This window comes from Macaca thibetana, chromosome 14 (assembly GCF_024542745.1).
Source record: "Macaca thibetana thibetana isolate TM-01 chromosome 14, ASM2454274v1, whole genome shotgun sequence".
Lineage (NCBI taxonomy): Eukaryota > Metazoa > Chordata > Mammalia > Primates > Cercopithecidae > Macaca > Macaca thibetana.
In genome coordinates this window covers 115,641,513-115,668,126 of record NC_065591.1, presented here as the reverse complement: position 1 = coordinate 115,668,126, position 26,614 = coordinate 115,641,513, and the positions used below count along the sequence as shown (strand labels likewise).

General features: G+C 39.3%; 1 protein-coding gene across 6 annotated transcripts; it reads right to left on the bottom strand.

Moving 5' to 3' along the window:
- On the bottom strand, window positions 1–26,614 carry VWA5A (von Willebrand factor A domain containing 5A). Of its 6 annotated transcripts, none has more exons than XM_050755577.1 (18): window positions 26,520–26,614; window positions 25,319–25,433; window positions 24,449–24,506; window positions 24,128–24,330; window positions 23,594–23,816; window positions 23,298–23,473; window positions 22,917–23,031; window positions 18,895–19,064; window positions 18,574–18,662; window positions 18,219–18,363; window positions 17,707–17,786; window positions 11,504–11,618; window positions 10,557–10,721; window positions 10,178–10,278; window positions 9,571–9,824; window positions 4,683–4,826; window positions 3,852–3,982; window positions 1–841 (listed from the first exon to the last, which is right to left on the bottom strand). In XM_050755577.1, exons 3-18 carry the CDS (start codon window positions 24,489–24,491, stop codon window positions 554–556), a joined length of 2,442 nt encoding a protein of 813 aa, XP_050611534.1. In that variant the 5' UTR covers window positions 24,492–24,506; window positions 25,319–25,433; window positions 26,520–26,614; the 3' UTR covers window positions 1–553. The 6 variants fall into 6 exon arrangements, with proteins under 6 accessions (XP_050611534.1, XP_050611537.1, XP_050611538.1 ...); XM_050755580.1 differs by lacking the exon at window positions 4,683–4,826 and adding an exon at window positions 4,499–4,627; XM_050755581.1 differs by lacking the exon at window positions 25,319–25,433 and having other exon boundaries at window positions 1–215; window positions 715–841; window positions 26,520–26,563.

The following is a 26,614-nucleotide window of genomic DNA, read 5'->3' as shown; positions in this document are numbered from 1 at the left end:
TGGAGTAAGCATCCTTTACTTTCATGGCAAAAAATAAAGAGTTATAAAACACAAGAACACATTATCACAGAAGAAGTGATAATAGAGGAAATGACAGTAGCAAATTAAAGGCACTTCTTTTTCTGGATGGTATCTTCAAAAGGCAAAGATAGCAGGATCCACAGATGACTTCAGGAAAGTAATAGCAGCTTTCACAACCAAAGGCATGGTGGAGCCTGTGGTGAGGAAAAACAAGAATCAGGGATGAAGGATCGCAATGAAAGGCTCCTCCAAACCTCCCAGATCATCTAGGAGTTGTGCTTTTCTCTGTCCTCAATATCCCTGCTTTTTCTCCTCTTACTGCCCAGATTCTCCTTGAATCTTCTCTGGCCCCAGATACACTCAGCTGCAGTGAGATAACAAACAGCCAGGAGAATACACTCCAACTCTAGTCTTCTACTCAGCTTGGTACTGAGACAGTAAGGAGAATCAATGCCACTTGTCCTTCTCACAGTTCACACTCCCCATTCGTGTCCCTCTCCCTCCCTACTCACCCGCCTACCTTGTCCCCAATTTAAGATTTCACCCTTGTCCCCCCAAGAAAAGAACTAGCAGGCAGATTAGTAAAGATCTGAAGCAGGATGGTGGAGACAGGTGACAATGGGACTCTCTTGTGGTAACCTTCTGCCAGGCCAGGGAAGGGGAAGGAGACAGGCCTTAAGATTGTGCTCCTACCTGCATGGACACGCATCCAGGCCATGGCCTTCCTTTCCAGAAGCTCCCATTCACACTTCAAGTCCTTACCATTGCCATGCAGCCAGATCACAGCCAGGATGGTGGCCCAGCCTGAGGAATCCACAAGCTGCACAATAGATAGAGAGCTCCAGTTGGCGCAGGAAGTCCCTCAAAAGGATGCAAAAAGATTCGCTCCCTCCTCACTTAGCATCCTTCTAAATGCTACTAGATGGAGTTACCTGGTCTCTCTGTACCTCCAGATACTACTTGCAAGGCATAATGCCAGGCCTTAAACCTCAGGGCAGCAATCCACTGAGTCTCGAAATAGAAAATCCTAAGTTTTAAATCCAGTGTAACCACCAGGACAGTTCTGGAAACCCCTAAGACAAGGCTTACCCAGCTCTAGTAAGAGAAACATAGGCAAAATTACTTTATAGTTTATAAAGTACCTTCATGAGTCTTTTTAATTGTAACCCTTATACCCCCCCAAAAAAACATGAAAAAATATCAATAAACATTTTTAAGAAAGAAAACTGATTTCATATAGAAGTATTAACAAAATGATTTGCCCAAACTTAGCCATCTAGCAAATGACAGAAGTGAGACTAAAGGCCAAATATTCTGATTCTAGTTGTATTGCTCTTATTTCTCAATAGAAAATCTCAGCCATACAGCAGAAAATTGTCTCCCATGAGTTTACACCCACTGCTCCCAGCTTCAGTTTTTAGAGTCAGGAGATCAAGGGAAATTCCTATTTTATATCATGACCTTTAAAACTTGGAAATGGGGCCGGGCGCGGTGGCTCACACCGGTAATCCCAGCACTCTGGGAGGCCGAAGCGGGCGGATCACTAGGTCAGGAGATGGAGATCATCCTGGCTAACACGGTGAAACCCTGCCTCTACTAAAACACAAATACAAAAAATTAGCCGGGCTTGGTGGCAGGTGCCTGTAGTCCCAGCTACTTGGGAGGCTGAGGCAGGAGAATGGTGAGAACCCGGGAGGTGGAGCTTGCAGTGAGCGGAGATCGTGCCACTGCACTCCAGCCTGGGCGACAGAGCGAGACTCTATCTCGAAAATAAATAAATAAATAAACAAACTTGGAAATGGTTATCATGTCCTCTCTGAGTGGTCTTATTTCACATTAGAATTCTCAATTCCTCCATTTCTTCCTTAAGAGGACTGCTTAAGTCAAAGCAGCAAACATCCCCATGCTTGTTCTCCTAGTCTAAAAACAAACAGCATAATGATTCCAAAAATACAGCTCCTTAAATAGTCTATCTGGAGGTAAATGCACTTACAAAATTCTACAATCACAGCCCAAGAATACGGTAGCATTTCAGGTAACCCTGTTGTCCTCCATTACTTAGTTAAATATTCTGACTCATACAGTTGTAGTCATCTAAAACCTCTGATTTTCATGTGCAAATGCTCTCTTCTCTACCTGTAGAGATGGGAATTTGCAACTCAAAACAGTACTTAGCTTTTATTCCTACTATATTGTTTTTCTTTTTTTTTTTAATGAAAAATTGTAACTCATTATTCAGAGGTTTTTTGGGATCCTGATTCTTTTGACTGATAGTTTATCTCCCAGTTTTGTCATCTACAAATAGGAAAGCCTTGGTCTTTATCTTCATCTAAATCTTTATTGAAACTGTGAATCTCCAGAGAATTCAGAGCCTGGTGGGTCTAAAAATCTGTTTCAAGTTTGAAATCAATTCATCATTCAGTGCCATGGGTTTTCAACTAGTTTGTACTTGGTCCATGTTCTCATCATTAAAAAAAATGTATATCAAATTCCTTACTGAAATTCAGACATACCAGGTCTGTTGGTTCACTTGATTCCATTGGCCTGGATACCATTCCAAAGAAGGAAATGTCAATCTGATGTTTTTTGTTCCCAGTGCATCTAAATAATCCCTGTATCCTCTTCCAAGTGTGTATGAATTATCATCTTAATTACTTTTTCTATAACAGCATTTTCCAATAAAAATATAATGCTAGACACATATGTAATTTTAAATTTTCTAGTAGCCAAATTTTAAAAAGTAAAAATAAAAAGGTATAATTACTTTACTGATATATTTTATTTAACCCAATCTATTAAAAAGTCACCATTTTAACATGCAATCAATATACAAATAATTATTGATGAAATGTTTTATTCCTTTTTATATAAAGTCTTTGCAATTAGTATGGATTTCCCACCATAGCACTCCTCTATTCAATTAAAAATTTAGTTCCTCATTGGTATTAGCCACGTTTCAAAGGCACAATAGCCACATGTGACTAGTGGACACTGCATTGGACAGTGGAATTGCAGAATATCTTAAATTTATTTGATCTCTTTCCACATTTTGAAAGTTTAGAATGATATTTGTCCTTCAGGCTTTTTGCACCTGTCTCATGCCTGACAATTTCTCAATGAGTGTTAGAAGATTTTGCAAGTTACCTTGAAATTCTGGAATGCAATTTATCCTCATCAGTATATTTAAATACATCTGAAGCAACTAGGTGGTTCCTATTAACAACACTTCATGTATCCTGACTTCAGTTAACTTTGCCAATGTCTGGACCACTTTCATCAGTATGAAGAGGAGCAACAACGAGGTTATTATTGGGAGTTCTCAAGATAGTCTTAGAACTGAATCTGGCTCTGCTACTGATGGGCTAGGTAAACTCAAGACACCTTTTTAGACCTCCCTAGACTTCAGTTTCTTCATCTATAAACAGCAACACAAATGGGATCTACCTTATTAAATTAATGTGTGAAATAAATAAGCTCACGAATATTAATTGCTTAGTACAGTGCTTGGCACAGAGTAATTGCTCACTAAATATTAGTTATATAACCAAGACCATTGGCAGGGAATACGATTAAAGTGGAGGAGAATGTTGCTTTTCCTTTATCATCCACCAACAAAAAAACCATCAATTCCTACTAGCTTCCCCATTAATCCCTTGCTCTTTCTGCTCTAACATGACCAGAAAAACCTTCAGCCTCTATTTATTACAAATTAATTTACTCTATGGCTCCCTATATTTTCCTTCCTCAGATAGGTCCTGAATCACCTCCATTCTCAATGATGACCTTTCTCTCTCAAAAACATACATACTCCTTTTTCCACTGAATCTTACCTCAGCAGGGTGTGCAGCCGTTATTTCTTCCAAACTCACACCTAGGACCTTGGCTAGATCTTCATTCAGATCCCAGGAACCATTTGCATTTTGGTGGTAAATCAGCTGCACAAGATGATTCTCTCCAAAGCCTTTGAGGAGAAAGAAAAGGGGAGGACGAGAAATTATGGAGCTATTGGCCCCTCAGCATACTTGAATTTAGGGCTGCTAAATTCAGAGACAGGCCATAGCAAGAATGCCATAGAAAGAAAGTCATCAGACAACATCCAGAAGATCAGTCTTCAAACCCTACTTGTGAAAGGATGACCAGTGGAACAGGGGCTCACAGGGGGTGGCAGTAGGGCTCTGCCGGGGGGCGGGGGGAGCCCGCAGGCAAGCCGTGTGAGCTGAGATCGTCAAGGGAGTTTGTTCAACTAGGGGTCACCCTAGACTCCACTGAGATAGCAGGTTTCAGGGTCCTATATGATACACTAATGAAGCTACTTGGGCTGACCCTGGGAAACATAGGGGTGGAACAGATCTGACCATCTGCCCGCTGCTTTTCAAACAGATGACCTCCTGGGTAAAGAAAGCCAGAGGCAGCAGAACATTGAAGGTTAGTTTCTCAGTCCCGATAGATTGGAGGGGTGAACCAAGGCCTGCCTCACCTGCATGGTAAGTTTCCAAGTTGGTTCTGTGGGTGGAGGAATGAGTCCTTTCCAACAGACAGGGGAACTTTTCGAGAGACATCCATGTCTTGTCATAGCTGTAACTACAAGCTTTTAGCTTGCCTAGTCCTATATGTGTGACAGAAAAACACTGTTGAGAAAATGTTCCTATTAAGGTACTCACCTGGACTGTGCCGGTCCTTGTGATTTATCAACCCACAGAGACTGTAATTGTCCACCTGGAATGAGACGGCCTCACAACACATAACTCTCCTTATGGGCTGAGATGCAGAAGGAGGACGGTCGGAGGGTAAGGCCTTTCGAAAACCTGAAAAAATCCATACAAACATTAAGACGGTGGCACTCCCTGCTCTCTGCAGTGGACGAAGGACCCTGACAATTCGAGATACCCTCCCGTCCACATGGGCTTCAGTCACCACCCTTACTGTGCTATTTTTCTCTCATATGCCCACCTCCTGTACAAACCCTCGCCCTCCTTCTAGTGTGTCCTCTGGAACTCCTGACACACGCTAAACAATTTTTCCTGCATCTTTAGTTTGACTACAGGAGGCTTCTGCCAGCTAAGTCTCAACTTAAAACTGAATTTATCCTCCCAAAAGACTATTCTCCTTCCATCACTCTCAAATGGTTGTTGCTCAATGTACCACACTTCAAGTAGGGAGGTAGGGTTGGCAACCTCTTCAGTCCCTCATGCTGCATCCAGATCATTAAATGTGGCTTACCTTCCACATGTCGTCACTATTGTCTACTTCTAATCCCTTTGTTACTTCCAATCATTCACTAAAGTATCTGAAAACTAGACCATAGACTTCCACTCCATTGAAAGGCCTACCATCATCTTGAGAGATTTCATCACCCATGTTGATACCCTACCCGACACCCTAATGCAAAGCTTCTTTGACTTCATCAAATCCAATGACTTCCACTTCATTCTACTGCTGCCACTTCCTCCCGAGCCATGAAGACCTTGTTATTAGAATTGTCCCACTCATAAAAAATAAACTGAAAAATTGAAGCTGGGTACAGTGGTTCACGCTTGTAATTCTGACCCTTTGGGAGGCTGAGGTGGCAGGATCACTTGTGCCTACAAGCTTGATACCAGCCTGGACAAAGTAGCAAGGTCCCATATTTGTAAAAAGTTTTAAGAATTATCTGGGCATGGTGACATATGCCTACAGTCCCAGGCAGAAGGATCATGCAAGGTCAAAAGTTTGAGACCAGTCTAGGCAATGTAGTGAGACCTCATCTCTAAACAATATAAAAATTAAAAATTAGCCAGGCATAGTGGTGCATGTCTAGAGTCCTACCAACATGGGAGGCTGATGTGGGAGAATCACTTTAGCCCAAGAGATCGCAGCTGCAGTGAACTACAATCACACCACTGCACTCCAACCTGAGCAGCAGAGTGAGATCCTGACTCAAAAAAAAAAAATTTTTTTTAAATTCCTAGTTTTAAAATACAATATCTGATTTTTCTAGTTTTCTAACTTAGAGATTTCTGTTTTACCTGATCTTTGACCTCATCTGGACTACTAAGTTCTTGACTTCTCTACTTTTTTTCCTATATGTCAGCTTGCTTCCATCAAGCTGTCTAGTGTTACCCTAAAGACAAGCTTCCTAGCATTACCCTGATACCAAAACCAGATAAAACAACAAAAGTAAAATTATAGGCCAATATCCTTGATTAACACAGACGCACAATCCTCAAAAAAAATACTAGCAAACCACATTCAGCAGTACATTAAAATGATCATGCATCATTATCAAATGGGATTCATCCAAGAGATGAAAAGTTGGTTCAATAAACATAAATTGATAAACATGGATTGCACTAACAGAAAAAAGGACAAAAACATATGATCATTTCAATAGATGCAGAAAAAGTATTAAACAAATTCAACATCCCTTCATGATAAAAACTCTCAGCAAATTAGGTACAGATGAAATGTACCTCAACATAATAAAGACAATTATGGCAAACTCACAACTAATATATTGAAGAGGGAAAAGTTGAAAGCGTTTCCTCTAAAATCAGAAACAAGACAAGGATGCCCACTTTCACCACTTCTATTCAACATAGTACTTGAAGTGCTAGCCAGCACAATGAGGCAAGAGAAATAAATAAAAAGAATCTAGATTGGAAAAGAGGAAGTTGCCGGGCGCGGTGGCTCAAGCCTGTAATCCCAGCACTTTGGGAGGCCGAGACTGGCGGATCACAAGGTCAGGAGATCGAGACCATCCTGGCTAACCCAGTGAAACCCCGTCTCTACTAAAAAATACAAAAAACTAGCCGGGCGTGGTGGCGGGCGCCTACAGTCCCAGCTACTTGGGAGGCTGAGACAGGAGAATGGCGTGAATCTGAAAGGCGGAGCTTGCAGTGAGCTGAGATCCGGCCACTGCACTCCAGCCTGGGTGACAGAGCAAGACTCTGTCTCAAAAAAAAAAAAAAAAAAAAAGAGGAAGTTAAACTACCCCTGTTTGCAGATGACACGATCTTATACATAGAAAACCCTGAAGACTCTATAAAAAAAAAAAACTGTTAAATATAATAAACAAACTCAGCAAAGTTGAAGGATATAAAATCAACATACAAAAGTCATTAGTGTTTCTATACACAAATAGCAAGCTCTCTGAAACAGAAATCAAGAAAACAATCTCATTTGCAATGGCTACAAAATAATTAAAACATTTAGGAATAAATTTAACTGAGGAGGTAAAACACCTCTATACTGAAAATCGTAAGATATTGATGAAGGAAATTGAAGAAGACACAAATAAATGTAAAGATATCTCACATTCATGGACTGGCAGAAAAAATATTGCTAAAATGGCCATAATACCCAAATCTATTTACAGATTCAATGCAATCCCTATGAAAATATCAAAGACATTCTTCACAGAATTAAAAAATCATAAATTTGTATGGAATTATAAAAAAAAAGTCAAAGTAACCTTGAGAAAACACACACACACACACACACACACACACACAAATAAAATGCTGGACGCATTGCACCATCTGACTTTAAAATATACTACAAAGCTATAGTAATCAAAACAGCATAGTACTTGCATAAAAACAGACACAGACCAATGGAACAGAAATGGAGAGCCAGAAATAAATCCACACATGTACAGCCAACTAATTTTTGACAAAAGTGCTAAGAACACAATAGGTGAAAGACAGTCTCTTCAATAAATGACATCGAGAAAACTGGATATGCACATATGAAAGAATAATATTAGACCCTTATCTCTCATCACATAGAAAAACCAACTCAAATGAACTAAAGGCTTAAATGTAAGAGGTGAAACTATGAAACAACTAGAAGAAAACATAAAGGAAAATATCTTTGACATTGGTCTGGGCAATTATTTTTGGATATGAGCTCAAAAGCATGGGTGACAAAAGCAAAAATAGATAAATGAGGTTACCTCTTGTGTATAGCAAAGAAAACAATCAACAGGGTGAAGAGACAACCTACGGAATGGGAGAAAATATTTGCAAACCAAACATCTGATAAGAGTTTAATATATGCAAAATACACAAGGAATTTAACTCAAAACCAAGAAAGCAAATAACCCTATTTAAAAACGGACAAAAGATTTGAATAGACCATTTCTCAAAAGAAGACACACAAATGGCCAATAGGTATATGAAAAAATGTTCAGCATTACCAATCATCAGGAAATTGCAAATCAAAACCACAATGAGCTATCACCTCACACCTGTCAGAATGACTACCACCAAAAAGACAAAAAATAACAAGTACTGGTGAGGACATGGGGAAAAGGGAATGCTTGTACACCGTTGGTGAGAATGTAAATTAGTATAGCCATTGTGGAAAACTGTGGCTCCTTAAAACGTTAAAAATGGAACTACTATATGATCCAGCAATCCCACTGCTGGATATACAGCCAAAAGAAAGGAAATCAGTAATATCAAAGAGATATCAGCACTATTCACAACAGTCAAGTCATGGAATCAACCTAGGTATCCATCAGTGGATGAATGAATGATGAAAATGTACTATATATACACAATGTCACATTATTCAGCCATAACAAAGAACAAAATTCTGTTATTTGCGACAACATAGATGAACTTGGAGAACATTATGTTAAGTGAAATAAGCCAGCCACAGCCTGGGTAAAATGGCAAAACCCCATCTCTACGAAAAATACAAAAAATTAGCTGGGCATGGTGGCATGGTAGTCCCAGCCACTCAGGAGGCTGAGGTGGGAGGATTGCTTGAGCCTGGGAGGTTGAGGCTACAGTAAGCCATAGCAACAGTAAGCCAGTAAACCATGATTGTGCCACTGCACTCCAGCCTGGGCAACAGAGCAAGACCCTGTCTCAAAAACAAAGAAAGAAAATAAGTCCAGAACAAATATATAAAGACAGGATAGGCAAATATATAGAGATAGAAAGTAGGTAAGTGATTACTGGGACTGGTGGGGAGGGGAGTGGAGAAGAAGATAGGTGGGGTCAGGGAGAGAAATGGGAAATGTCTGTTAATAGTTATGAAGTTTATTTCTTGGTGATGAAAATGCTCTAAAATTGATTGTGGCAATCAACGGTTGCACAACTCTGTGAACATACTAAAACACATTGTATTATACATTTTAAATGGGTGAATTGTATGATATTTGAATTATATCTAAATAAAAAAGGTATCTATACATATAAAACTCAAAACCAAGAAAGCAAATAATCTTATTTAAAAATGGACAAAAGACTTGAATAGACACTTCTCAAAAGAAGACACACAGATTAGGCAGTTTGGTTACTCAGTGTTTACCTGCACTTTCTACATTTTAATGTTTGTTTTTTTGTTTTCTCTTGGATTATTTTAAATCTCCTTGCCAATGTGATGCATTCTAGTTCCCTGGGACAGAAAAGTTTAACACTAACCAGAAATCCTAGATGTGGAGGTAGAAGGAAAACAAAGCAACTTAAGAACATTTCACAGCCTTTTCCTTTAAATAATGTGCTCAGATAGTCAGAACCTTTTATTATATACGAGTCTGAATAGAATAAAACTCATTACCTGATCGGCATCTTATCTTCAATGGGGTAGAAGCACCCAACAGCATTGGCCTTGGGATGTCCCTATGAGCCAGAGGCCCCTGAACTGGCTTGTTGAGCTCCTTATTGATAGCAATGAAAGCTGTGAAGGAGCTTATGACACCAGACTCAAGGCTGAGGTTCAATGCATCTTTTTTATCACTTGCTGGAGTCTCCCTGAGGCCCATGTCCTTGGTCTGGAGCAAGGACTTGGCAGCAAGGCGGTGAATGGTGAAGCTAAAAGGAAAAAATTAAAAAGTACTGAAATGTAGGGAAAGACACCCATATACCAGTTTCTCAGGGCTCCTAAAAGTTAGGAATAGAAGAGTTAAGATAAAGTCAGATAAGGGGAGAGATAAGACTTGGGTGGTTTAGAAATAAAAAATGATTGTAGGAAAACAATTACAATGAAGCCCAAAATTAAGAGAAGAAATCTAATCCCCAAAGATGGCAGAGGAAAGAAGGAAGGAAGGAGGGAGGGAGAGAGGGAGGAAAGGAAGGAAGGAAGGAAGGAAGGAAGGAAGGAAGGAAGGAAGGAAGGAAGGAAGGAAGGAAGGAAGGAAGGAAGGAAGGGAAAACTGAATTCTCACTTGACATCAGGCTTGGGTTGTAGAAGAAATGTCGCTTTATCCTCAAAAGTCTTGCCCTGGAGTGTGTATTTGAGGCATACTTTTCCTGTTGTCTCTGCTGCCTGCAAATTAGAGATGAGTAGAAATGATGGAAGAAGGAGATCATCCATGGAAGGATCAGAACAGGGGCAGGTACCCAAAACAATGTATTAAAATATCTGATGAAGAATCGGGTAGCCTAGGAAACCAGAGACCTGAAACGATGGGAAGGAAGTAGGCTAGCTCTACTTGGCAAGTGCCATCATCTCTGGTTGAGATTGAAATCCACCTACCAGCTTTAGTGAAATGGTCAAGTGTGGTAGCTCTGTGACTAGAGGAACAAACAAGAATGGGAACTCACTGGCATCCTCCCGGTCAGTTGGGCATAGATGATTAATCTCTGACCCCTAAAGATGACGGTCTGTTCTGGGGAAAGCATTTTAGCAGACAGACCAGGAGGCAAATGCCAGCTCAGAGAGACATCCTCTACCACAGGCTGCAGAGAGCGTTTCAGAGTCCTGAGAGCCTAATGGAGGGAAGAGAACAGAATAAACACAAATGATATGGACAATGGCAGCTACCATTAACTGAACATTTATTTATGTATCAGATATGGTACAATATAATACATGTCATGCCTACTCCTCAATACTATTCCAGGAGATGGGCTTTATGTATGAAGAAGCTTTACATATGAATAAGCCAAAGCTGAAATATTTAGTACCATAAATGTAAATAAAGAAAACGTTTGAGTAACGAGACCCTTGGAGAAGGGGATTAGATAACAGGTGGCACCAACTGGGAAAGAGGAGCTTAGAAATACCACCAGAGGGGTCTTCTCCTTGTGCAGAAAGATGAAATGGAATAGCAATTTACTACCTCTTCCAATCCATTAGATCTATCACGATTATTCCTTCTCCTTTTCTTTGTATAGTTTGCATGCAGGATGCGTGTAGTACAAAAAGAGGTTCTAAAGCGCAGACCTAGAATCTTAGTCATGAATGACAGTCAAAGCTCTTAGTTTGTCCATGTCTGGTCTTAAATGCAAAGGCCCCGATCCCTTTCAGCATCTTGTCTCTGCGCTTGCAGCTATTGGGACCAGATGTCATATTTCCAGATACTACAGAGGGCTTCTATTACATGAGGCCAAAAGTAGCCTGACGAAGTATACAGCCTAAGGCCTTGGGGATATAGGAACAGGTATCCTGGAGGAAAGTTGCTACCCCTGCCCTTGCACAGTGTCCCCACCCCATTCCACTTTGGTCTGGATTGCCACCTCCGGACAGACACAGCCAGTCTGTCCCTCACCTTGGACTGCATCCTGTCTTTGCCTGTGATAAATTCTGAGGTGCCGCCTGATGCCCGGGCAATACCTTTTATTAGGCTGGTGGAGGCACCTTCTCCGATACCGAATGAGAAACACCTGCAATTGTAAAAGGACAGAGGTTAGACGCAAGTATTAAAGAATAAACATATAAAATTAATACATATGGCCAAAAATACATAAGGAAATAGTCTACTTTCTTGACCAAAAGTGTAATAGCTACCATTTACTGAGTATATTCTATATTTTAGGAGGTATAAAAATGCCTTAAATCAATGATTCAATTTAATCATCACAAAACCCCTAAAAAGCAGGCTTCTGCTTCACTTTGCAGATAAGACACTGAGGCCCAGAAAGTTTAAGAAATCTTTCCAAGATCATGCAACTACTAAATGATAGCAACGTCACTGGAGCACTGATCTACCTTACTGCAAGATCCCTCTGGCAAACTAACAGAAAGATAGAAACTAACACCAGTTCCTACCTAATGATGTGCTGGTACCGTATCTCCCCTAGCAAGATTATTCTTAGGGAAAGGAAGTGTGCCTCCTGCTCTTCTAACTGGAGAGTTCTTGCCCTGCCTTAGTCCATGTGCACCAAGTAACTTCTTAAACATAATGTGATTTCCCAAATAGAATTATATATAAACAAAGAATATATTGGTAGTACTAGCACAGGTGCTTTTGGAAGGCATGTCAGACAGAGTTTTCATTGCAAATTAATACCCTGCAATTTTGGTTTATGTATCAGTCTCTCTTCGATTAGTGTGAGTCATCATCTCCAAGTCTAGTGGCATCAGCATTAGGATCAATGCTCTACACTTGTTAGACTCAGGAACAGACTTCTAACTGGACCTACCTGTAACGAGACTTCCTAAATACTACGACCTGACAGCATCTTCATATCACAACCTTTAAATTTCTAACATGATCTTTGAATTGTAGCCTATGTTATAAAGTGCTGTTATTTTTTTAAGGTCTTTTGTATAAAATCAAAACTAAACAATTTTGGCTGGGTGTGGTGGCTCACAATTTGGGAGGCCAGTGCCAAGAGTTCAAGAGCAGCCTAGGCAACAAAGTGACAGACCCTATCTCTAAACAATCAAACAACAAAAAATTGATGACTGACTAGAACTCACGACAGTGCTACATGTGGATGATAATAAAAATCAAAATATTACAATAATAGCAAAAGTTTATATAGCATTTACTTTTTATCTAGCGCAGTTCCTAATACATTCCCTAGGTATACTCTTTTAACCATAACAATAAATCTGTAAAGTGAGTACTATTAGGATCCTAATTTTCATGTGAGGAAACTAAGGCATAGAGAGATTAGTTGATTTATGTTCTGCAGGCAAGCAGAAGAACTGTAACTTAAATCAATGACTTCTGACTTAAAATATAACACCCTAGGAAAGTTCTGCTCACAGCAATGCCACTGTAAATTGTTTCAGGCCAGCAGAGAACTAGGAAAGCCATATACAATATTTACAACAACTTGTTTGAAAACATCAAAGGTCTACCAAGACAAAAATCTATGGGCCAAGACCTGGGAGAGGAGAGAAGCCAAGAGAAATGAGCCCAGCATCTGATGTTCCTTGACCCTTCGAAGCAAGTGCCAAGTACAAAGACAGATGACTCAAAACCCAAGCGGTTACACGCAGGCGGGAGGAACAAAATAGCAATTCGCGCTTTTCATAGCAAAGGTGTTCTTGTAAACACCTAAGAACTGAGGATACAACCCTAAAGGACTACATCCCAGAGGTAGAGGTGAATCCGAAATAGACCAGCCATCACCGTGCCTGAAGTTCATCAGACCCTCACTGGATTAAGATTATCTGTTCCCAGTCTATCCAGTGACCATTCAGAAGCAAAGAATGAAAAGAATGCATCCTCTCAGAGGGAAGATGTCATCTAGAGGATCATCTAATTTCTATAATTTTTTATTTGACAACTAACAAAAATAGAATATCCTCAAATATTGGGAAATTAGGCACTGTACTTATAAATTATACAAGCTTAAAAATCATAATGATAATTGGAAAATATTCTTAAGTGGATGACAATGGCAAATGGCATATCCACATTTAAAATTCAGCTACAGATGTGCTTAGATCTATGGCTCTCAATATGCAATTAGAAAAGAAAGTCTAAAACTCAACTATCAAGCATCTTTCTCAAGATGTTAAAAAAGGATGGCCAATAAACCCAAGGAATGTAAAAGAAAGAAAATAATAAAGATAGATAGGAGTAGATATTAATGAAATAGAAAACACTTATATAATAGAAAGTACCAACAAACACAAAGGTGCTGGTGTTTTGAAATTATTATTAAAACTGATAAATATCCAGTGCAAGGAAAGAAATATTAATAGAAAAGGCACAAATAACCAACATTAGAAAAGAAAAGGTAATATCACTACATATTCTACAAAATTTAATAATATTATTAGGCAATATAATAGACAATTTAATGCAAATAAGTTCAGTAAAATATACAAACTTTTATAAAAAATAACACATAAAATATGAATAGTTCAAAACAAATACTTTCTCAAAAAAATATCCAGGCCAAGAGAGCTTTGCTGGCAAATTATAATAAATAGTTATGAAAGAAAATCTTTTGGAGCAAGGAAAAAAGGCAACCTTCACAGCTCATTTTATGATACTAGCATAAAATTGATATCAAAACCTGACAAGATAAGACAATATATGTCAATATTTCCCACGAAAATAGATTCAAACTCCTAAAAAATGTATTATCCAAAGGAATCAAAAAATATATGAAAGAGATTAATATATCACAACTACTTTGGGTTTATTCCAGAAATTCAAGGTTGGTCTAACATTTAAGAATTATCATTAGAATTCAGACTTTAAAAGAAGAAAGGATAAAATCATACATTAATCTAAACAGATACATAAAATACATTTGATGAAATTCAACAATCATTCATTATTCAAAACGAAAGAAAAGAGAGAAAAGAACCCTGAAAACAGAAATAAAAGGGAATTTCCTTAATCGTAGAAAGGATAACTACAAAAAAAAAACAAAAAACAAAAAACCCTTATGGCAAACACCATACTTAATTGTGCAAAGTTGAAATGTTCCCGTTGAAGTCCAAAATGAAATAAGGATATGATCATTTTGATTCAGATTTCTACTAGAGGTTCTCTCCAGGCTAATCCAGAAGGGAAGAAAAAATTTTAAAAAAATAAGAAAAAGAGAATATTTTTAAAAATACGAAAAATAAAACTGATATTTTTTGCAAATGTGATTCTTCATGGAATATCTAAAAGAGCCTGCAAATATATTATATTTGCAGACTCTTAAATTAAAATATAATTTAATTAATATCTAAATTAATTAACATCATTAAATACAAGTCAAGGTAAAACAAGCTATAGAAATTCATTTCTAAATAGAAATAAACAACCAGTAAATAAAATTATTAAAAAATACTATTTAAAATAGCATCAAACACCTAGGGAAACAATTTAATAAAAAAATGCACGAAGCCCTCTACACAGAGAATTATAAAATATTACAGAGAGATTTTGTGTGTACAGGCTTCCCTTATCTGCAGTTTTATATTCTATAGTTTCAGTTACCTGCGGTCCACTGCAGTCCAAGCATATTAAATAAAAAATTCCCAAAATAGACAATTCATACATTTTAAATTGTATCCCATTCTGAGTCGTATGATGAAATATTGTGCCATGCTGTCCAATGCCACCCTGGACATGAATCCTCTATGTCCAGTGTCTCCATGCTGTCTATATGACCGTTAGTCACTTAGCAGCAGTCTCAGGTAACAGACAGATACATGTGGTATTGCAGTACTTATGCTCAAGTGACCTTTATTTTACTTAACTGTTCATTTTATTATTAGTTATTGCTAATCTCTTCCTGTGCGTAATTTATAAGTCAAATTTTATCATAGGTATGTATGTATAGACAAAAAACATAGCTGAAACAAATGTGGTAAAAGGTTGACAACTGGTAGACCCAGGTGAAGGGTATATGGTGTCCATTGTACTTTTTTTTTTTTTTCAAGATGGATTCTCGCTCTGTCACCCAGGCTGGAGTGCAGTGGTGCGATCTCAGCTCACTGCAACCTCCATCTCCCGGGTTCAAGCAATTCTCCCACTTCAGCCTCCTGAGTAGCTGGGATTACAGGCACACACTACCATGCCCTGGCTAATTTTTGTATTTTTAGTAGAGATAGGGTTTCACCATGTTGGCCAGGCTGGTCTCAAACTCCTGACCTCGTGGTCTGCCCGCCTCGGCCTCCCAAAGTGCTGGGATTACAGGCACGAATCACTGCGGCCAGCCCATGCCATTGTTCTCCATTGTTCTATTTTTGCAACACCTCTATATGTTTAAGGTTTCTTAATAAAATGTTGGAAACAAACACTTCGAGAAATCAGAGACCAAAGTGAATGAAAGGATATACTATGTGAATAGATTGGAATGCTCAATATAGTAAATAGTCAATACTGCTTAAATAGATCTAGTCAATGCAATTCTGGCCCATATACCAATACGTTTCCTTTTCTGGTAAAAACCGACAAGCTAATGCTAAAATACAATTACTAACAGTCAAGTGTAACCAAGACAGTCTTGGTTATGAAATGAACAAAACTGAGGGCTTATCACTATTGGAAATCAAGATTTATCATGAACCTGTACTAATTTATATGGTGTAGTTCTAGCACACATCTAGATGAATAGACCAATGCAATGGAACAGAGGATCCAGAAACAATGTACATGTGCATAGATGCTTATTGATGACAGAGATGACACTGTGGAAAGGACCAACATTTCCATAAATGGAATAGGGTCAATTTGATATCCACATTACAAAAATACAAAACCTTGGATAGGGAAAGACTTTTTAACAGGACACAGAAAACACTAACCATAAGGGAAAAGATTAGAAAGTATCGAACTACATTAAAATTAACAACTATTACTTGAATACATTTTGAAGCTAAGAGCAAACTATAGAGTATTTCTAGAACATACAATCAACAAAGAGCTTGTATCCAGACTACAGAATGAACTATAGATCAATAAGAAAATCAACCTAATAGGAATAAATAAGTAATAGGAAAAAGACTTGAAAACACATCATGAAAGAGGACATACAACTGGTGAACAAATATGAAGTAGTGCTAAACTTCATTCATCGGCAGGAAAATGTAAATTAAAACTATAATAAGACACCACGACACACACACAAAACTAAAATTTAAAGACAGTATCATGTTTTGGATAGGAAATGAGGCGATTGGAACACTCCTACAATAAATAATTAAATTAGTACAACCATTTGGAAAAATGTTTGGCGTTCCCTAGAAACTCCACAACTCTTGTCTACTCAGAGAAAAATCTACGTATATAAATATGTATGTATGCATATACACGCGTGTGCAAAACAATAATGTACAAGAATACAAAACTGTTCACAGCAGCATCATTTTTAACAGCCAAATCAAAGTCCTACAGCATTAAAATCAATAGATAAATTATGGTATAGTCATTTTATGGAATACCATACATCAGTGAAAATTAACTATGGCTATACTTAAAGTATATATGAATTTCTCAACATATTGCTGAAAGAAAAGAAACAATATACACAGAAACAAAAACATATTGTATAACTCATTTATTTTCACTCAAAAACAAGCACAAATAACCCATGATGTTGTAAGTCAGGAAAGTTTTAGTGTGTAGTGATAGGGAATAGGACATGATGGAAAAGGGTACAGATGGAGAGGCCTACTACCATTCCAGGTTTTACCTATGTGGTGATGACACAGTGCATTCACTGTGATAATTTATCCAGTTGTATACTTATAATTTTTGTAGTTTTCTGCATGTTTTACTTCCCTAAAAATGTTTATAGTAAAAAAAAAAATTAACATCTTACTATTCAATTCTCATGTCCATTGTAGTTTAGAAAGAATAAGAAACAATGGTTTTGCTGTGTTGTTGATGTTATTTGGAAAACTGTTTTTAATTTTTATAGGAAAAAATAAATTTTCAGCTGCTAAAACTAAATTCTGAAATCATTTGGTCCTCTTTAAGGAATGTCAACAGTGGCATCATGTAGCACTACAGTCTGTATGCCACTACTTGGCTCCAATTACCCAGAAATCACATTTTCTTCATACCTGTGTTTCTGTCTGTTGATCCTAACTTCTTTAATTACACTAAACGTGTCTGTAACTTCTCCATCTGTAAAGACAAAAAGCTGTACAAAGAAAGAAAATGTTCATCAGGTCTTTGTCAAGTTCATTTTAAGAAACCAGAATTTGCCCTTGAAAAATCCACCTGTTTCATTGCAGAGGCTCTGGTACCTCTTCAAAGAGGCATGAAATCCCTAACGTTTCAGTCGCTAGCACCACATTCGCACATGATCTGTTCAGAACCCAGGGAATTTTTAGCATCTCCCCTCCTAGCTGCATCTAAGTTATTGTGGCACTCCATAAAAGGCCTTCCAGTGTCCATTGCAAGGAGTTAAGGAAGAAGAAAAATGCATCGTCTTTTTTTTTTCTATTTACTATATGATAGAAGACTGCGAATTACAAACCATATTTCAACACACTGCATGAAGCTCAGGGGCACAGATTCTTAGGGATTTCACATTTGCAGTCTCTTCTGTGAGCTCTGTTCCACTTCTTACCTGTAGGGGGTGGCCTGGGATGGAGGGTCCTCTGTAAATGTTCTGGAGTGGTGCCAAGATTTCAGTGCCCCCTAGGTCGGCCTGCATAAGCTTAACTCTCCCCAGAGCCTCCTCCATTGTTTGCTGAGTGTACTTCACACTCTTCCTGAGAAAAACAAACACACCCAGTTACATGAGGGCTACTTAACTTTGCCCAGTATAGAGTCCCTGAATTGAATTGAAAAACCCCCATGAAAAGACAGTCTTATCCGAAACCCCCAATGCCAAAGTCAACTCCGCAGTAACCCCTTTAACAATTTGGTCGCTTTCTTTAAAGTCTCATTCTGTACTCCCTATTGTCTTTCCAGAAACTTACGGAAAGTATGCCTCATAGGAAGAGCCAAATCCATAGATGTTGAAATAACAGCCCATAGGTAAACTCTTCAGCAGCAAAATCAGTGTTTCCTGAAGGTAAGAGAGCATGAGGAGACAGAGCGAGAGAGGCTCGTCAAAATACACGGGCCCTGCCAATCGACTCTGGAGGATGTAGGCCATCACCCACCTTGTGCCTTCTTACATTCCAAAGCTAACCTCGGGGTCGTCATGCTGCTGTCTCAGGCTCCAGATAGACCCTAATTTAACCCCTCAGATTCATCCTCACTTGAGCATATGACCCAGAAGAGGAAAGAAGCTTTACCTTGGCTGCCTGGATGCGCAGCTGAGATGTATCCTGGCTACTCATGGGGCTCTGCATACTTCCTGAGCGGTCCATGAGGAAGACAAACTCTCCACAGGTATTTGATGGTTGATCTTCCGGGATATTTGGATAGAAACTCACCATTGCGGATGGATCTCCCATCAAACGACCTGTTCAGAAAGGATACAGCCATTGTAAGACAAAAAGGAACTCAAGAATCCTAGTACCTAAGAATCAATGGTAATGAATTCAATTAAGAGCTAAGAAAACTGAAATCTAAAACACTATGATGATTCGTATACCATAACTGCTTGCAACGGGGTCGAGGTGAGTTATAAATATATAAGACAGACAAAAGCAGAACAGATATGAAAAAGAAGAAAGAGGATAGAAGTTAGTAGACACAAGCAATAGTTAAAACATTATCACTGATTACCAGTTTCCTGGCAGCTAGGCAAATGAATGAAACACATTAGGTTAAAATGTTCCAGCATTTGCCAAAAGAATCAGACAAGTTTATCTACAGAATCAAACCTTTTCTTCAAATCAAATAAACAGGAAATGTATCACATGGGCCTTAAGTCTTTAATCACAGCTTTGAAAAAAGTGATACTCACATGGACAATTTTTCAGTTGACAATTTACAAGAGTTGAGAGTATAAGTATCACACCCACTGAGGTAAGTCTGTCTGCTTTGGCTATGAATAACTCGCTGATAGTCCCCAGAAGAAAGGGAAACACTGAGATACGTGTTGGATTCTATGAGCATCATCCAAACAATGGTGTGGGGGTGACCACAGGATCCCAGTCTATCTGGCCACATTGTCAAAGCCATAGCTGTGACTATTTTTAGAAGCAAGTGAGGGCTGATACAGGAACTGAAATGCTAGTATTGAGATAGTGATGCAATGAGAATGGCTGGGTTAACTCCAACTTTACAGAAAATATAAGAGGCTATATAATTAAATTCCATTATCCCGTTTTTACAAAGTGGTTCCAGGATCATAGGTTTATAATCTCAGTAGACCCGGGATTTGGTATGACAAGAGAATGTGGCTCAGTTTAATTTCTTTCCCATAGGATATGTCAATCACCAAACTGGCTTCTGAATAAGATGGATGTTGCCCATCAAATATATGATAGGACACTGGTTCAAAAATAACATTTATACAATCCAGATGTCTGGATATATGACAGAGGAGGAGCTTTTTTGGTGAGCAAGGTTCCTTTCCATTCTCAGAGACAGCTGTTTTAAATGGAGCTGGTGCTATACTGAGGAGTCAGAAAGGGTGGCATGAGTATGATATGGGGTAACACATTTAACCTGTTTACAACAATGCCAGATGAATTGTAAGCGTTATATGTGGATTATCTACTATAATTTTAGCCTGGCTCAAATTATTTTCACCTCCATGAGTCTCAGCTTCTTTGTTTTCAAATGAGGCATTTCAAACTTCAGCTCCTCTGCTTGCTAGCCTCATGTCTTCCTCTAGCCTCATGTCTTCCTCTGAAAAACCAAGGTAGTACCACCTACGTCAAGATTATTTTAAGCAGGGGTATCCAATCTTTTGGCTTCCCTGGGCCATATAAGAAGAAGAAGAATTGTCTTGGGCCACACATAAAATACACTAACACTAAATATAACTGATGAGCTTAAAAAAAAATCACAAAATAATTTCATAATGTTTTAAGAAAGTTTACAGATCTGTGTTGGGCTCCATTCAAAGCTGTCCTGGGCCCCGTGCGGCCCCCAGACTCTGAGTTGAACAAGCTTGATTTTAAGAGTTAAGTAATATAATATACTTAAGGAACTCAGTTTAGGGCTCAACTCAGATTAAACCCGTAATAACAATATTATTAAATTATTTCTAAATTGTATTTTTACACACTTTTAAAATTAAATTATAAATTTAATTTTAGGAAGACATTATGTTCTTAATATCGTAAGTACATCTGTTCTAAGTTTGTAAAAAAATAACATACTGTGTTTTTGTCATATAGCTGTAGGTTTCATTTGGCAGAACTCTAAATGGTTTTAGTGAGCCAAGCTGCCGCTTAAAGTTGTCATTTGCTTCCTTGTGTGGATGAGAACAGCAAGTCGTTTTGACTAAATATATGACCTGGGAAGCAAAACTTGAGCAGTCCTGCTGGAAGGGATTCACAAGACTGTAAAGACTGTCCCTGATGTCCCCCCTTGGCCTTCAGAACTGGTCATGGGGACTAGATGAGAAAATCTACATAGGGACCAAGGGAACTTCTTAGAAAAACAGGGACTGAGATCTCAATGCTTACCTTTTGAGATCCAACGTCATGGAACTTTCTCTGGTGAAGACAGTCCTTTAAAATAATCTTAACTGACAAGTAGGTCACTGTTGTGGGAGTATTTCATGGACACCCAAGGAAACAGTCACCATAAGGAAAGGAAAAAGCAGAACACTAATGTACAAAGACAGAGCATGGAGCTTCATGGAAGAGGAGCTGGTTACAGCAAATCTGGTGGAAACTGGGAGCCCCTTGAATGACCTTAGCATGGAGAGCTGGCCCTGAGGAAGAGTGGTTGAACAAGTGAGGGAAAACTAAAAAGTTCAATTTGTGAGCTCAAGTATGAAGCTACTTTGGAAGCAAACATTAATAATGAGAGAGTAGGGTACTCTGCAGAAAAACAACTATAGGGTATTTTCTTGATAACAGTTATAATTATAAAAGCAAGAGCCTAACTCAAGTCATCTCACTTTGAATATGATTGTCACCAAGGACATGTCCATTCCACCACGTGTAAATGCTTCAGAAGTCGCAATAGCACTCCAGTCCTGCGTCATTGAAACCCAGGAGCATGGCAGCCCAGGAAGCCCCCAAGAACACAGCAAACTGACATGGGTTATACCAATTTAAATTCCAAGAAAGAGTGTGTATACATAAAGGAAAATTTCAAAAGCAAGAAACATTAAAAGAAAACAAGAAACTAAAGTTATTAAGAAGCTAAACTTAGTCTTAGGAATTAAAAAGCTGGGGCAAAACAAAAAGTTTTGGAGATGAAGGGTGGTGATGGTTGTACAAAGTGAATGTCCTGAAGACCACAGAATTGTACACTTAAAAATAGTTAAAATGGTCAATTTTGTTATGTATATTTTATTTCAAAAAAGAGAGAAAAAAAACTTCAGTTGAGACTGCATGTAGCTGTGATGAATCAATCAATAAAAATTATTTATTAGATAAAAAAGAAATTAAGAACTAAACTTAGTCAATCTAATCACAATTACTGCTTGCATTCTTCCCGTGTTTTAAAATGTTTTTCCTAAAGCACAGATTATTTTATAGTGGTAATCTGTCTATAACTTACTTTTCTTTTACTTAACATTCTTTGGAGGTCATTTTTCCAATTACTTCAATCTGTCAGTGTACATTATTTTAGGAGCTGCATAATAACTCATGAAGTATACCTAGCATAGGAAATTTAGCCACTAAGAGACATTTTGATTGCTTACTAATACTTGATATTATTAAAATGGTGGGGGACATCTCAATGCATATTTTTACTTATATCTAGATTTATTTCCTTAGGCAAGATTTCTAAACGTGAAATTATGAAAGTTAACATTTATTTAACATATATGGCCAAATTTATCCTCAAAAGGTTAATTCACCACACCTTTTAAAGCATGAAGCATCAGATTTGGAAATCATTGATAATTTGAAAGGTGAAAATGTCACATGATTATTTGGATTTCTGTCAATACTGATCATTGCCACATGTTTATAAACTGGCCATGTTTTCTCTTGTAAATTATCTGTTCCTGGCTTTTGCCCAATTATCTACTGATCTACTTAAATTTGCCTACAAGACGTATCACATGACAGTCATTAAACCTAACCATTTTGGCATGACATAGTGTAAACTATTTCAGTTTTCACACGTATTAACCACCACTGGAGGGAAGGAAAGAAAAGAGAGTAATTTGACAGTAATTCTAAGACAGGGAGGTGCCCCTTAGAGGATTACTACAAAGGAAGAAAGAAAATACCTGGCTTCATTTTAGGCATCCCCATCTCCAAAACCACGCTGGGGGTATGCACCTCACTGTAGTAAATCAGGAGTTCCACGTCCCGATCAAACTTGTGTCCAGCAGCCAGGGAAACCTGAGTTGGGGACAGGTAAAGGAGCCACATTAGAATCATCACTGCTTGCTACTTGGGGCTGAGGTCAGAGCTACAGTCCTCCTCCATGAGAGACATGACCAGGAACAGAGGTGAGGCTGGAGAGAAGGCTCTGGAGATTAAACGAGGATATGGAAGGAGCATGTGGGACCCCCTCTGGGTTATCATTTGGGAAGAACTGGGTGGGGACTAAGTCAAGACTCAAGCAACAGAGGAACTGACAACAGCAGTATTCTCTCATTAACTACCTGAGCGGAAGTCTTGTCTTCTCCTAGGTACTCAGTGGGACTCAAGGGGCAGTTGGATTGGACCTTCTCAATGCCATGCTTGGAATCTATGGTGGCGACCATGCTGAGTGTGTAGGGCAGGTCCTCCACAGGGACTATAGGAGTCTTCACATTAAGGCAACTGTCCTTCGACGACCCTATAAAAAGTGAACTAGTTCTGTTTTCCTTGCCAACACTTTTTAAGACACTCTCAACCTTAAGAAAATTTCCCCATTTATGTCACCCACCACTAGTATTCAAAGGGGAGAGATACTCACCAGAGAATTGGTATCTAGGATTCAGGACAGCTGGGAGGACAAAGCGCAGAGCCCCATCTGTTTCCAGAGGCAGCTCCTGCACATACTTCAGGGTGACTGAGGCCTTCGACCCAGGTTGGAGGTTACCCACATTGCAAGAGAAGATATCCCTGGAGCTGCTGTCCTCCTCCAATAAGAAGGCCTGGTGGCCCTGGGAGATGGCTTTCTCGTAGTTGGTGCGGGCCTGAGAAGAACAGGGCGAGGGATGGGAAAGAAAGGGAACATCCAAGGTGACATGGCTGAAAAAGAGACGAGTAGTGCAGAGTGGCTGTGATTGGTCTTGTCTAATCACAGCTATACTTTGAATGCCTCTGATTGATTTTTCCCCCCAAATGATTTTAGAAAAATGGCGGTTAGAAAAGAGTGGAAGAAAGAGCTTTCAACATCAGCATGTTTTGTGAAAGTATATTTAGTAGAGATCATAAAGAGTATGCATTAAGGAAATAAGAAGGGAGGAGGTAATGTAATAAGAAGGGAGGAGGTAATTTCTACTACCTTCATCTTGTCTTGTAATTCTGCTACAATTTTCTTCCCATCCACCAAGGCCTCAAAGCTGTAAACAGCAGAGTCTTCATCCATGGGGAACAGAAAGACGGCCTCCAAAGGAACTTTCTCCGCGTTCTCATAGTTCAAAGTTGCAGACACATCAGCCACAAACTCGTAAATGGACACGCTCACAGAGATACTCTTCAGTGGCACTGCAGATAGACCAGAATTCAAGTTCATCAAGCTTCAGTAGGATGCTTCCTTGTAGATCAAGCCTTGTGCTAAGTGCCGAAGATTCAATGGCGAGTAAGAGTCACAAAGTAAGCTTACCTGGCTCCCGTTGGAGGGTGAGTAGGCCATAGAAGTGCACCATGGTGATGCAAGATTTCTGCAGAAAAGACATATCACAAACAGGGAGACAAGTTGGAAGTTATCTGTTCAAACACCAGTACTTTATGTGCTTTTCTCTGGCATAAGAATACAGTCAAAGGGTTAATGTTGGAGTTAGGAAGTTGGAACCTTTAAAAAAAGGAGACAAAGATTTCCATCAAAAGGCTCCCTTTAAATGGCAGTTCTAGGTGGGGAAGGTATAAGATTCACTGGTATCTACTAAACAGGAAATCTCTGAAACACCCTGAGGCTGTTTCAAATACCAATTCCACTTTCTCAAAAGTGTGTTTAATTCACCACTCCTTAGGCATATGGAACAGGTGTCACTAACCCCTCTGAGTCTCAGTATTTTCTTTCTAAAATGAGTAGCATCATATCCACACATCATATATGAATTAATACATGTGAAGTCCCTAGAATAGCACATGGCCCATAGGAGGCATTTATTCAATGATGACAGACATCACTATTGTCCCTATTATTGTTGTAACTGTTAATCAATAAACCTCTGCCGTCATTCACTTTGGATCATGGCATTCAGGGACATGCTGCATGTGAGAAGCTGTGTGATCCAAGATGGACTCCTGCCACAGGCCATTTATCTTGTGGCTTTTCTTTGGGACTCAAAATTAAAAGATACCAGTATACTTGTTTGTATCCATCCAAGATATTCTAATATATATAAATATTATATATGCACATAGCCTACACTGGCACCCCAACTAAACAGCACCAGTAAATCAGGCTTTTCATTCCATATCTGTTATTTTGAGAAATTGGATAAAAACTGAGTGTGGCAAAATGACTCACAATTTGACAGCAATGCAGAGGACAGCGGCAGGTGTGAGGAGAGAAGAGGATGCTCAGAAAAGGGCTTCTACGCAGACCTCTGACCTGGGCAAGTTGTCTGGTAGAACAGGCTGGGCTGGGGGAGGGAAGAATTTCCAATAACTCATTAAGCAGACAGCCTAAAGCAGGAGACTCACACAGGAGTGAAACAGCTGAAAGAGAAGCTCTCAGGCTAGGCAATACTCACCAACGGTGGCTTGAGTAAAAGAGAGAGACGCAGAGGGTGTCCCCTACAAGGAAATAGCCTTCACTTCCTGATTCTAAGCTCAGAAAAAAATCCTCCGTTGAGGAAAACTTGCTATTCTGCACCCTTGCCCCCACTCTTCCGAGTACAAACAAAATTAGTTTGGGTCAGAATTAGTTCTGTCTTTCAGGATGGCACTTCAGAAAGGCAACTTGCAAGGCTTAGGTAGAGACCGGCCACCAAGCTGAAAGCCACGAATCTGAGGCAGCTGGGAGAATACAAGTCTTCTGGCCTAGCCAGGTAGCCGCTTGGGGAATGCAGTCCCAGCAGGGGCTGCTCAGCGGCTAGAAGGGAGGGAGCAGAGCTGGGTGGCACCACAGGCCACACACACCCCTGCGACCTGTGGCAGGGGTTGAAGTGGAGAACCCGGAACCAGACAAGAAGGAGATTTGGGGTAAGAAGTGGGGCTTGGATAAAATCAGAGATTGATTTAACCTTTCCATTTCAGTCCCAGATTTCCAATGTCCGCGTATTTACAGAAGGGACTGCGTCAGTCTCTTACATTTCTATATAGAAGGGCTTAGAGGCTGCAGTTGATTGGAGTAGATGGAGGCTTACAGCCTCATTTCCTCAGCTTACACTATCTTGAAATTCAGAAAACATCAATTGTCTATATCAAAGAAAGAAAGGGGGTGAAAAAGTAAAGTAAAAGAGAAGGAAAGTAGGAAGAAGGGCCTTCAGATTAGGAGATGCCTAAATCCCTCCTTCAGCCTCCAAAAGATTTCCCTAAACTACCAAACTTGCAGGAAACCTTCCTGGGGTTCATACATCAGGATGAAATCCTCCACCCGTGGGGCGTGCAGTTCAAGGAGCCCCTACAAATTTGGGCACTGGGGAAAGGGAGCTAGAATGCGCAGCTCTCAGTCTTCCAGAGCAGGGGATGGAGCCAGGCCCTGCACCGACAGCTTGGTCCCCTACCTTTTTCTCCTGCAATCCAGAGTGCTCTGAGTCACAGCGGAGTGAAAACAGCTGCGGTCACAATTTCCGGAAAGAACCGCCCCTTTCTAGGGACC

Bases quoted from the DNA above. Each gene is read 5' to 3' on its own strand.
- VWA5A (XM_050755577.1), bottom strand. From the start codon at position 24,491: ATGGTGCACTTCTATGGCCTACTCACCCTCCAACGGGAGCCAG. The intron at 23,032-23,297 runs GTAGTTAATGAG...TCCCCAACTCAG, and splicing joins AAGACAAGACTTCCGCTCAG to GTTTCCCTGGCTGCTGGACA. The intron at 18,663-18,894 runs GTAAAGCTTCTT...TCTTACCTTCAG, and splicing joins TGCGCATCCAGGCAGCCAAG to GAAACACTGATTTTGCTGCT.